The sequence below is a fragment of the Priapulus caudatus genome, unplaced genomic scaffold (genome assembly GCF_000485595.1).
Source record: "Priapulus caudatus unplaced genomic scaffold, Priapulus_caudatus-5.0.1 Scaffold122, whole genome shotgun sequence".
NCBI classification, from domain to species: Eukaryota; Metazoa; Priapulida; class Priapulimorpha; order Priapulimorphida; family Priapulidae; genus Priapulus; species Priapulus caudatus.
Window position 1 is genome coordinate 130000 of NW_014577183.1, and position 13358 is coordinate 143357.

The 13358-nt window shown below is 43.9% G+C and overlaps 1 protein-coding gene and 1 long non-coding RNA gene across 2 annotated transcripts in view; both read left to right on the top strand.

Moving 5' to 3' along the window:
* The window catches only part of LOC106805646 (leucine-rich repeat-containing protein 71-like), a 12750-nt gene extending 3537 nt beyond the window's left edge, over positions 1 to 9213 (top strand). Inside the window, exons 2-9 of the mRNA XM_014807334.1 lie at positions 6428 to 6583; positions 7015 to 7137; positions 7322 to 7397; positions 7836 to 7910; positions 8120 to 8188; positions 8380 to 8572; positions 8692 to 8824; positions 9089 to 9213. Coding sequence (XP_014662820.1) covers positions 6428 to 6583; positions 7015 to 7137; positions 7322 to 7397; positions 7836 to 7910; positions 8120 to 8188; positions 8380 to 8572; positions 8692 to 8824; positions 9089 to 9213 — 950 coding nt within the window. The remainder of the gene's footprint in view (positions 1 to 6427; positions 6584 to 7014; positions 7138 to 7321; positions 7398 to 7835; positions 7911 to 8119; positions 8189 to 8379; positions 8573 to 8691; positions 8825 to 9088) is intronic.
* A 3358-nt stretch (positions 9214 to 12571) lies between these two features.
* Positions 12572 to 13358, top strand: part of LOC106805668 — an 8775-nt gene continuing 7988 nt past the window's right edge. Inside the window, exon 1 of the long non-coding RNA XR_001393455.1 lies at positions 12572 to 12658. This is a non-coding gene — a long non-coding RNA (uncharacterized LOC106805668). The remainder of the gene's footprint in view (positions 12659 to 13358) is intronic.

Here is a 13358-nt window from a genome sequence, read left to right on the forward strand (position 1 = left end):
ATGTACGCTTTGGTAGTAAATATAATTTGTATTTATTTTCCATCGTTTTTAGCTCATCTGACATAGTCTAGATGCAGCTTGTAGAATCGCTGATTCGTCCGTTCCGGTCGTCCGGTCGTCCGCGTCGTCCGGTCGGTCCGTCAACAGTTGGGCACAAATCTTAACCGCTCGACGTACGGTCACGATATTCGGGTCGTTGGGGGGATCGTCAAAACGAGTTGGGATGTCGAAGCTGGGGTCAAAGCGTCCAAAGGTCAAAGAGGTGTAAAAGAAGGGGGAACATTCACTCCTTAACTTAAGCGTATAGGAGGAATTGCTAGAATTGCGGCACAAATCTAAACGGCTCGACGCTAGGCTCGTGATTAGTCGGTGTATAGCAATCATGGTCAGAGGAAAAGCCATCACTCGTCCGAGAATTGGAGTCACAGCGTCAAAGGTCAATGGGCACAGGGCAGATTTTAGACATTTTTCTGAGGGACCATGGGTCTGACGGAGCGATTGAAAAACTTTTTTGTTTCACGCTTGGCTGACCTAGCATTTTTATTGGCATTATTGAAGGACCATGAAATCTTACTATTCTGCTCGAGCTTGCGAAGAGTAAGTGTCAGATTAACCTTTTGACCGCTCAAGAGGAGGGTAAACATTGGATTTGTTGACTGTCTGTTATGAAGGAATTTGACTGCTGGGTTTCGCGCCTAGTAGAATCTTATAGCATGTCCTGGATGTTATGAGGCTACAATGTCACAGTGAAATTTTCAAAATAAGCTAAATTGGTTAAAGAAGGGTTTATGCTCGCTTAATATCGTATAATCATATATGGCATTCTGCCCTTACTGTCAGTATGTTAGCATGTATATGTTATGCCAGCTGCCAGTGAGCCTACTGCCAGTGCATGTGGTTGGTGGACTGGAGTTTTTGCCTTAATTTGGCTTACAGGTGCCGTAAGCTCTCTATTGGCGGCAGACTGTAGGCTTGCAGTAGTAAATGATGAGTGCTTACCTTTCTGTCTTGTCAGATATTGTTGGCTAATACGTATTATGGGAGCTTCCATCTTTATCTGAATGACACTTTAAACGTCGCCGCCATCTTCGTGGCAACTTTCATAACGAAATCATCGAGGACATTTCATTTTAGAAGGTTCCTTGATACGCTATCCCTGCTCGCATTCCACTGGTTTCGGCCGTGTATGTGAAACACATTTGGGACTAACAGGCTTTTACTAGACATCCACCACTCCAGCCACAAGCAGTGCAAGCCGCAGTAGAGTTAGATGAGCGCTGTCGCTATGGCGGCACTTGTTTCATTGAAACGACCCAGTGGCTGTGGTCATTAGAGCTCATCTAACGTTTATTGTATGCTAAATTTATTTATTTATTTTATAGATGCGTACACATGCCCACAGGCAACTTTTTCGTGCGATTTCCAAGAGTTGTGTACCCGGCTACCACTAGCCAGAATACCAGATGTGGTGCCTCGGTATAAGATCCAAAGTGATGGGGCTGCTGAGAAATTTACCAGATACTAGTGAACAAACATTGGGATGGCTGAGTATAGGTTAGCTCTTTGTGAAGGTTCTGTGCATTACTCGTCGTGTTAGATTCGCAATTCTGATGGACATTGCTCTGCTAGTCAGCACAACCTATAACTTACCTATATGACATCCTTAATTTTTTCGTGCGCCATGCCACAATCTTGCACGAGTCCAGGCCCCAGGGGCAGCATTTCCTTGAATGAGAATTTATTCACCAACACCAATACCTGCTAGGGAGCAGTACTTTGTCCCTGAACTCATTTTTTTATGCGCATGGTTGTGTGAGATTCATGTAGCCACGTATATATGTAAAAGCCATAACACAGCAAACTGACGATGGACTGGCCAGCTGGAAATTACTAGGTCCAGAACACTGCAAAAAATATACTGTCTATAGCCTTTTAACCAAACATTTGTAACGCGTAAAGAAAGAAGAGACGATGCAGTTTAACGTTCCTGTTTCAGAGATTGCAAGATTTACCAAAGACATTACAGAACCAAAGGAAAATATGAATTCTTTAAGCCGAGTGTTCAGACTGATCACAGAGGTGATCGAAAACATGAAGCCTATACTGAAATGCTTCATCAGAGGTACGCCCATCAGCATGTACGGTTACACAGGCACATGTCAGAGACATATTATGTCACCTAGTGTGTGATCCTGTGCCTTATCTGTATGACCTACTCGTATTTAATACATATACAACTGCCATAAAAGCACCTGCAAATAGTAGAGTGTAATCCATTGTAGTTATTTACACCTCATTTTCCGTGTTTAGGATGGAAGGTGGATAATTCCATGATGGAAGTTTTTAGTCATTGTTGGTGACACTTGACAAACTACACGCAATCAGTAGCGTAGTCATGAAAAGAAACTAAATAGGCTGTTGCGGTAGACTGGTAGTACTAGCTTAAAATCCATAAAAGTTACATTTCACCTAATTGACTGTATTTACACATTACAAAAAATAATAGTGTAAACATTTATATGTTAGACATCACACATGACGCCTTGGCGCCAATCTCTATTGATGATTGTAGCCGAAGACTTATTACATCATTTTGCATAACCAGCTGTTACAACATGTCATTTAGAATTTTCGAAAGCAATACTATATAACGGAACACACACTATATAAAAAAGTAATTAAAAACCCATTAGATGCGATTTGTAATCGTTAAGGTAGATCCGGCGTGACTCATTCTTCATACCACCTGAGCCCCTTTGTGAAAATTATGCAATGGCTGGCATAGCAGTCGTTCATGTTTATGTACTTAGATGTCTTTTCTTGCAGTTTTGTGGAATGCCAGGTCTTGAGGAAGACACTGTAAACTTATTGGCACGAGTCTTCCCAGTGCCATCTTCTCAGGTAGGGGGCCATCTCTATATCTATACATCTCACGAGAGCACCTACGACTTATAATCAGCATGAAACACGCCAAAAAATGCTTTGATTGATGAGTGAACTGGACGTAATTGTGTTGGTTTTCAGATGTTTATGGTACATAGTTTCAAATACACATGGTCATTGAAGATGTCACTTGCAAAGCTCAGGTGTTCTTGCCACACTATCAGGAGTTTGTTATTGCAGATCAGTTGTACTAGATTCCAACCCTATCAAGGTTTCACCGTGGTGCAAATTATTGGTCCCTGAGAGCCGGTAAGAAGTAGTAAAACCGATATTGTGCCTTTCGCGCGTAATATTTTACTCTGGTGCATATAATTGAAATTAGGTAATAGGATGCATGGTGACAAGGGGATTTTATTTGTGAACGACCTATACATGAGATATACCTAATACATAATATACATAACAGCACAAAAATTTCTAGCTGTTACTTTTCTTGTTGCAGGCTGCAACATTTGTCGTTGAGCGTTCAACCAAATATCAGATGAAGGAGCGCGGCAAAACTTGGAGCAGCTCTCACTTCATTGCCAGCTCGTGCAACTAGATCTGACCGGCAACCTCATAGGCGATGCAGGCACAATCGGCTTAGCACAGGCATGTAGCCGAGTTTGCTTAAGTAGTATGCACCAGTTATTACTGCCAGTTATAAACCAGTATAAATAACCAGTATTTAATAAACCAGCTAAGTAATAAGCCAGTATAAATACCAGTATTTATAAACCAGTATAAATAACCAGTATTGATAAACCAGTATAAATACTGGTAGTTATAATAAGCCATGCAGTTTGATAAACCAGATAAATACTGTAGTATAAATAACCATGCAGTACTGATAAACCAGTATATAAATAACCAGTATAAGTGAGTAGTCATGCCACCAGTTGGTTGCCGCTAAGGGTATTAGTCAAGAGCATAGCGATACAACGCCACAACTTGACCTTGCAGGCGTTTATTTCGATTAAAGGCTCACAATGCGCATCAAAAACGCTAATTTCTGCCAGTGCTAAGACTAGCAATACTTCGTGTCATGCATAATCATACTACTTGCCATTGGCAAAACAACTCTGAGTTCTCCTCCCAATTATCACTGCGAAGGCTGTCTGTATAAAAGGTACTTTGAAAATACCTCCAATGTTGTTGAAATTTCTCTGATGTTGTTGACAGTTTCTCCCAATCTCCAAGGCAACCGTGCAGCGGCTGCGCGTAGTACAGCGGTACGGGCGCAAGCAAAGATAACAACATGTGACGTCACGTCACCAGCTTCGATGGCAATTTTGTTTTGGGAAACAGTCGGCGTGTTGCCGCCAGAATTGCTAGTTTTTCTCGCCTCTTTCTTGTTGGGTTTTAAGCAAACGCGCAGTGAAATGGGAGCAACTAGAGTTTATTTTGTCATAAGTAGTGTGATTTGCAGTGACAGCGAAGTATTTGCTAGTCTAGTACTGGAGAAATTAGCGTTGGGATGGAAATGCGCCATTGTGTGCAGCGCTTTAAGCTGCCTTCGCGCAATCACTGGAACTCGCTGTTATAACACGTGCGTCGACTAGACTAGCTTTCTATCTTAATTCGTGTGTCCCAAAGTGAACCCCCCCGTGCGTCTCCGCTCGCAGGGCCTGAGAACGAATCGAACCTTGGTGAGCCTGTCTCTGCGAGCAACAGGGTGGGCGACGGTGGCGCCGCCGCCCTCGCCCACCGTCGTGTCGGAGTTTGCGCTGGAGCATGAGGAGGTGGTGCACCGACGCAAGCTGCAGGCCACGGCGCCCCACCACTGCCACAGCGTGAGTGAGAACTCGCCGCACGCTCACCCCCGCCGCCGTAGACGCTTATGTGTATACCTATGTATATATACACATAATATATAGTACAGCGACGCAAGCTGCAGGCCACGGGCGCCCCACCACTGCCACAGGCGTGGTGCGAACTCGCCGCCGCGCTCACCTGCCGCCGCCTGATGTACTGCTTGTGTTATAATTATTAACCAGGGGTGTGGAACTAATGACAGATAATAACTCATACACATACAATGTACACATACATACACATGTATATACACATAATATAAGTATATAATAATCGTGCCCGACATGCATTAAAACGCACATATTTGTCATTATAGCACGTGATATATCCATCCTATACACCACCTATTTCGCACCTATTTGTCATTATAGCACGTGATATATCCATCCTATACACCATCTATTTCGTATCCTTACTGATATTCTTGCACAGGTGGTTGTGAACAGGACAATCAAATTTATATTAATGGCACGGGATGCTAAGTGTAATAATCATGCAATTAACAGTCGTAATTATATAAGCGCATCTTACCTGAACTGCCGGGAACTTGGGCATAGATGACCTCATTTCTCTTTTCCTGCAGGAGGATCGAAATAAGGGACAGGCTTCTAAAAAAGACGACCAAAAGAATCGAAGGAGTAATGCCGAAAATACGAATCGTCTTTCAGACATCTTTAGAATATTTCTTTAAGTCTCTTCAAAATAAGGCAGAGGGTATTCTGATAAGATAGCGTAATGCACTGTGTACATAATTGTGTACATTGTACATAATTGTGTACATTGTACATAACTGCGTGTCATTGTACATAATTGAAAGTCAAGTTAACATACCAATTACAGCCAGCATAATGCCAGATGCCAGCAAGTCACCCAAAGGATCCCCAAGGTCGTCAAAGGAGAGACCGCCCTCACTGCACTTGCAACATGTGAGTATAATCACTTGTATGCTGTATGTGGCAGTGTTGGAAAGGGCAGCCCCATCCCCCAGTCCGAGACTAGTAACATTTAAGCAGGACCAATTTTCATGGATTTAACCATAGCTTATATAGTTAGTATACATCAAAAGTTTTGAAATCAGGACCAGCTTGGACTTATTTCCGAGACCGGCATAACCCCCTGCAATAAGGGAAATGTGAAGTCACGATCGCGCGCCGCACTGTCGCGTGATTCCTTTCGACTCTGTCCTGCTCACGTCACACGCACTATCCCGTCACATTTTTCATAAAGACTGTGAAATCGCGCCTTAGAGAGCGAACTGATCGCTGACCGACGCTGTGACGACTTCTCTTCGCCGCTCCAGGACGATGACAACGCGGAGATCGGGCACCCGTTCCTCGAGAGCGTGCGCTACAGGGACGGTCGCCTGTGGATCGTCGGCAACCGGCACCTGGCGAGCCTCAACCTGGCTCGCAACAACGTCACGGACGCCGGCGTCACGTCGCTCGTCGCAGCCGTCGAGTGCCAACGCGCGCTGCTCGGCTGGAACGGACCGCTGGCGTGTATGTGAACACATTTGGGACTAACAGGGTTTACTAGAATCCCACCACTCCACCACAGAGTCACCGCAGTAGACGTTAGATGAGCGCTGTCGCTATGCGGCACTTGTTTCATTGAAACGACCCAAGTGGCTGTGGTCATTAGAGCTCATCTAACGTTTATTGTATGCTAATTTATTTATTTATTTTCATAGATGCTTACACATGCACAGGCAACTTTTCGTGCGATTTCCAAGAGTTGTGTACCCGGCTACCACTAGCCAGAATACCAGATGTGGTGCCTCGGTATAAGATCCAAAGTGATGGTGCTGCGAGAAATTTACCAGATACTAGTGAACAAACATTGGATGGTGAGTATAGGTAGTCTTTCGTGAAGGTTCTGTGCATACTGTCGTGTTAGATTCGCAGTTCTGATGGACATTGCTCAGTCAGCACAACCTAATCTTACCTATTCACATCCTTAATTTCATGGCCATGCACAATCTTGCACGAGTCCAGGCCCCAGGGGCAGCATTTCCTTGAATGAGAATTTATCACCAACACCAATCCTGCTAGGGAGCAGTACTTTGTCCCTGAACTCATTTTTTATGCGCATGGTATCGTGTGAGATTCATGTAGCCACGTATATGTAAAAGATAACACAGCAAACTGACGATGGACTGGCCAGCTGAAATTACTAGGTCCAGAAACCTGCAAAAAATATACTGTCTATAGCCTTTTAACAAACATTTGTAACGTAAAGAAAGAAGAGACGATGCAGTTTAAACGTTTCCTGTTTCAGAGATTGCAGATTTACCAAAGACATACAGAACCAAAGGAAAATATGAATTCTTTAAGCCGAGTGTTCAGACTGTCACAGAGGTGATCGAAAAACATGAAGCTATAACTGAAATGTTCATCAGAGGTACGCCCATCAGCATGTAACGTTACACAGGCACATGTCAGAGACATATTATGTCACCTAGTGTGTGATCCTGTGCTTATCTGTATGACCTACTCGTATTTAATACATATACAACTGCATAAAAGCACCTGCAAATAGTGAGTGTAATCCATTGTAGTTATTTACACCTCATTTTCGTGTTTAGGATGGAAGGTGGATAATTCCATGATGGAAGTTCTTAGTCATTGTTGGCTGACACTTGACAAACTACACGCAATCAGGCGAGTGCATGAAAAGAAACTAAATAGCTGTGCGGTAGACTGGTAGTACTAGCTTAAAATCCATAAAGTTACATTTCACCTAATTGACTGTATTTACACATTTACAAAAAATAATAGTGTAACATTTATATGTTAGACATCACACATGACGCCTTGGACCATCTCTGATTGATGATTGTACCGAAGACTTATTACATCATTTTAGCATAACCAGCTGTTACAGCATGTCATTTTAGAATTTTCGAAAGCAATACTATATAACGGAAACACACTATATAAAAAAGTAATTAAAAACCCATTAGATGCGATTTGTAATCGTTAAGGTAGATCCCGGCGTGACTCATCTTCAATACCACCTGGAGCCCCTTTGTGAAAATTATGCAATGGCTGGCATAGCAGTCGTTCATGTTTATTGTACTTAGATGTCTTTTCTTGCAGTTTGTGGAATGCAGGTCTTGAGGAAGACACTGTAAACTTATTGGCACGAGTTCTTCCCCAGTGCCATCTTCTCAGGTAGGGGGCCATCTCTATATCTAGACATCTCACGAGAGCACCTACGACTTATAATCACCATGAAACACGCAAAAATGCTTTGATTGATGAGTGAACTGGACGTAATTGTGTTGGTTTTCAGATTTTATGGTACATGACACATGGTCATTGAAGATGTCACTTGCAAAGCTCAGGTGTTCTTCCACACTATCAGGTGTTTGTTATTGCAGATCAGTTGTACTAGATTCCAACCCTATCAAGGTTTCACCGTGGTGCAAATTATTGGTCCCTGAGAGCCGGTAAGAAGTAGTAAAACCGATATTGTGCTTTGCGCGTAATATTTTACTTGGTGCATATAATTGAAATTAGTAATAGGATGCATGGTGACAAGGGGATTTATTTGTTGAACGACCTATACATGAGATATACCTAATACATAATATACATAACAGCACAAAAATGTTCTAGCTGTTACTTTTTCTTGTTGCAGGCTGCAACATTTGTCGTTGAGGTTCAACCAAATATCAGATGAAGGAGCCGCGAAACTTGGAGCAGCTCTCACTTCATGCCAGCTCGTGCAACTAGATCTGACCGGCAACCTCATAGGCGATGCAGGCACAATCGGCTTAGCACAGGCATGTAGCCGAGTTTGCTTAAGTAGTATGCACCAGTTATTACTGCCAGTTATAAACCAGTATAAATAACCAGTATTTATAAACCAGTAAGTATAAGCCAGTATAAATAACCAGTATTTATAAACCAGTATAAATAACCAGTATTGAGCCTGTCGCTGTCCTGCGAGGCAACAGGTTGGGCGACGGTGGCGCGCCGCCGCCGCTCGCGCACCGTCGTGTCTGAGTTTGCGCTGGAGCATGAGGAAGCTGGTGCACCGACGCAGCTGCAACGGCACGGCGCCCACCACTGGGCAGCCGTGAGTGAGAACTCCCGCACGCTCCACGACGCCCGCCGCCGTAGACGCTTATTGTATAACCTATGTATATATCCACATAATATATTAGTACATGCTGACGCAAGCTGCAGGCTTACGGCGCTCCACCACTGGCCACAAGGCGTGCGTGAGTGTGCACTCGCCGCGCGCATGCCCGCCGCCGTCCGCGTTCAGCTTATGTGCTATCATATTATAGCAGGTGATCATGACAGATAATAATCTCAAGCACATACAGGGTTTCTGCCTCCAGGTTTTTTTAGTCCGGGCAGCATCCAGTACGAAAAGTCGGAAGATGCAAGCGCCGTAAGCGCAAAGACAACACATATAAAGAACAAAATCAACCGGGCCCTGCCCGCCAACGGGAATTTTAATTAGGGTCTGGATAGTCTGGAACTCAATTTTGGCATTCTGAGCAATACAACTATAAATCATTCTTTTTTATTTATTATAGACAGCAGAGTATTGCCGCGGCAACGCACGAGTGCGCCGGGCACACCCGCACATTTGCCGCCCACTGTGGGCAGAACCCTGACATACAATGTACACATACATAGAAACAAAAAAAAACACACATGTATTACACATAATCATATATATAATAATCGTGCCCAGACATGCATTCAAAACCTTGGAGAACCCTTGCATTATGAAGCATATGCTTGTTATATGGCATTAACGTGGTTAGGCGCAATCGTTTGTACGTGCGGCCGTGCATATGTGGCCGTAAAGGTATAAGTAATGGGCAGTTCCACACATTATTCTCCTGAGCTGTATCGGTTTCCTTGCCTAGAAAGAGGATTTCTTACATTCAAACTAACATCAATCTAAAGTGTGCGCTAGCTTTTTTTTGGATGATATCATGAGTCTATCAATAGAACTACTTGATCGACTATAGATCGATATATGACTATCGACACTATAAGACAATAGACTATTGATAGACTCCTGATGATATGGAGAGTAGCGCTGATGCCATGTGTTATCTTCCTCAGTGTGGCTGTAAGATCGCTGCGTCTATCTTGCATTCCACCGCGGTTTGAAGCACTACTATTTTTCAGCCGTCGTTCCTCCGACCTCATGGACAGCCGCACAAGGAAGCGGCGAGGAGCAGCACATAATCATGTCGAGTAGAGGAGACAGAACACCCGTGTCAAAAAAGAAGGAAAAAGCCAAATAATTGTCATTCATAATATAACCATCCTAATTGCCCCCGCAAAACAGCCTATTTCGCCACCTATTTGTCATTATACGCACGTGAATATATGCGCATCCTATATCACACGAGCCTATCTTACGCACACATATTTGTCATTATAGCACGTGAAGTATATCGCATCTATACACCGACGCGATATCTTCGGCACGATATTGCTCGATTATAGCACGTGTATATATCCATCCTATACACCACCTATTTTCGCAACAATTTGTCATTATACGCACGTGAATTATCCATACCTAATACACGCATCTATTTCGCGACTATTGTCATTATAGCCATGATCATGATATATCCATCCTATAACCCCACCTATCTTCGTCGACGATATTTGTCATTATAGCACGTGCTATATCCTGCTATGCCAACACCTTAGTTTCGGCACCTATTTGTCATTATACACGTGATATATCCATCCTATACCATGCTATTTGCGCACCTATTTGTTCATTATATTGCACGTGATATCCATCCTAATAACCTGCACCTAATTTCGCCACCTATTTGTCATTTATAGCAGTGATATATCCATCCTATCACCATCTAATTCTTGTACCTATTTGTCATTATAGCACGTTGATAATCCATCCTATACACCTACCTATTTCGCACATAATTTGTCATTATAGGCACGTGATATATCCATCTATACACCACCTGATTATTGTAAGGCGCTATTTGTCATTATGCACGTGATACTATCCATCCTAATACACCACCTATTTCAGCACATATTTGTTCATTATAGCAGTGATATATCCATCCTATACACCACCTATTCGGCACATTTTGTCATTATAGCACCGTTGATATATCCATCCTATCCGACCCCCTATTTCGCACCTATTTGCATTATAGCCAATGAATCATGATATATTCCTATCCTATCACACCTATTTCCGCACATATTTGTCATTATAGCACGTGCATATATCCATCCATATGCGCGCATCAACTATTTCGCACGATATTTGTCATTATAGCACAGTGATCATACTCGCATCCTATACCACCACCTATTTCGCACCTATTTGTCATTATAGCACGCTGATATATCGCATCCTATACACCACCTAATCTTTCGCCGCTATTTGTCATTATACGCCGTGATGATAACGCATCCTAATACACCACCTATTTGTGCGTACGCTATTTGTCATTATCAGCCCGTGATATATCGCCTCCTATACACCATTTCTATTTTGCACGCATATTTGTCATTTAGCAGCATGAATCTGATATATCCATCCTATACACACCTAATTTCGCACCATGATTTGTCATTATACACGTGATATATCCATCCTATACACCACCCTATTTCGGCAGCCTATTTGTCATTATAGCACGTGATATATCCATCCTATAACACCTTACCTATTCGCAACCTATTTGTCCATTATACATCCTGATATAACCTCCTATCACACACCTACCTATTTCGCACCTATTTGTCATTATAAGCACGTGATATAAGCCATCCTATAACACCATCTACTTCGTATCCTTACTGATATTCTGCAGCCAGAGTGGTTGTGAACAGGACAATCAAATTTATAGTTAAATGGCACGGCGATGCTAAGTGTAATAATCATCAATTAACAGCTCGTCAATTATATAAGCGCATCTACCTGAACTGCTCGGAACTATGGCATAGATGACCATCATTTCTCTTTCCTGCAGACGGAATCGAAATAAGGGACAGGCTTCTAAATAATGGACGACCCAAAAAGAATCGCAAGGAGTAATGCCGAAAATACGAATTCGTCTTTCAGCACATCTTTTAGAATATTTCTTTCAAATCTCTTCAACAACCCAAATAAGGCAGAGGGTATTCTGATAAGATAGCGTAATGGCACCTGTGACCATTGTACATAATTGGTATTGTTATGTACATAATTACAGCGCAGCAATAATGCAGATTCGCAGCAAGTCACACAAAGATCGCAAGGTCGTCAAAGAGAGATCCGCCCTCACTGCACTTGCAAACATGTGAGTAATAATCACTGTATGGCTGTATGTGGCAGTGTTGGAGGGCTGCCCCATCCCCAGTCCCGAGACTAGTCACATTTAGCAGGACCAATTTTCATGAATTTAACCATAGCTTATATAGTAATACACATCAAAAAGTTTTGAACATCAGGAGCAGCTTGGACTTTATTGCGAGACCGGCAATAAGCCACCTGCAATAATGGAAATGTGAAGCCACGATCGCGCGCCGCCACTGGCGCGTGATTCGCTTTCAGACTCTGTCCTGCTCGCGTCAACACGCATAATCCCGTCAGCATTTCTCATAAAGACTTTGTGAAATCAGCGCCCTAGAGAGCGAACTGATCGGCTGACCGACGCTGTGACGACTTCTGCTTGCGCCGCTCCAGGCGATGACAGGCGGCCGGAGATGCCGGCCCCCGTTCCTCGCGAAGCGTGCGCTAAGGGACGGTCGCTGCGTGGATCGTCGGCAACCGCACCCTGGCGGCGCTTGCAACGGCGTGCGCAACACGTCACGGCAGCCGGCGTCACGTCGCTCGTCGCAGCCGTCGAGTGCCAACGCGCGCTGCTCGCTGGAACGGACCGCCGGGTCTCATGAGGGTCTGCGTGCAGGTTAGTACGAAGCCTACGCTAAGTATCAGCCGCTCGTAGGTATCTCATGAGGGTCTGCGATGCAGGTAGTAAGCGACACCTACGGATAAGTATCAGCCGCTCCGTAGGTATCTCATGAGGGTCTGCGTGCAGGTTAGTACGAAGCCTACGCTAAGTATCAGCCGCTCCGTAGGTATCTCATGAGGGTCTGCGTGCAGGTTAGTACGACACCTACGCTAAGTATCAGCCGCTCCGTAGGTATCATTCATGAGGGAGTCTGTTGTGCAAGGTTAGTACAGACACCTTACGTAAGTATTCAGCCAGCTCCGTAGGTATGCGTCATGAGGGCTGTGTGCAGTTAGATACAACACGCTACGCTAAGTATCAGCCGCTCTGTAGGTATCCCATCAATAGAGGGTCTGCCGTGCAGGTAGTCAACACCTACGCTAAGTACAGCCGCACTGTAAGGTATCTCATGAGGGTGCTGCGTGCAGTTAGTACGCAAGCCATACCTAAGTATCAGCCGGTCCGTAGTGTATCTCATGAGGGTGCTGCGTAGCCAAGTTTAGTACGAAAGCCTACGCTAGTATCAGCCCGTGCTGTAGGTATCTCATGAGGGTCCTGCGTGCCAGGTTAGTACGAAAGCCTACCTAAGTATCACAGCCCGCTCTGTAGGGTATCTCATGAGGGTGCCCTGCGTGCAGGTTAAGTACGAAGCCTA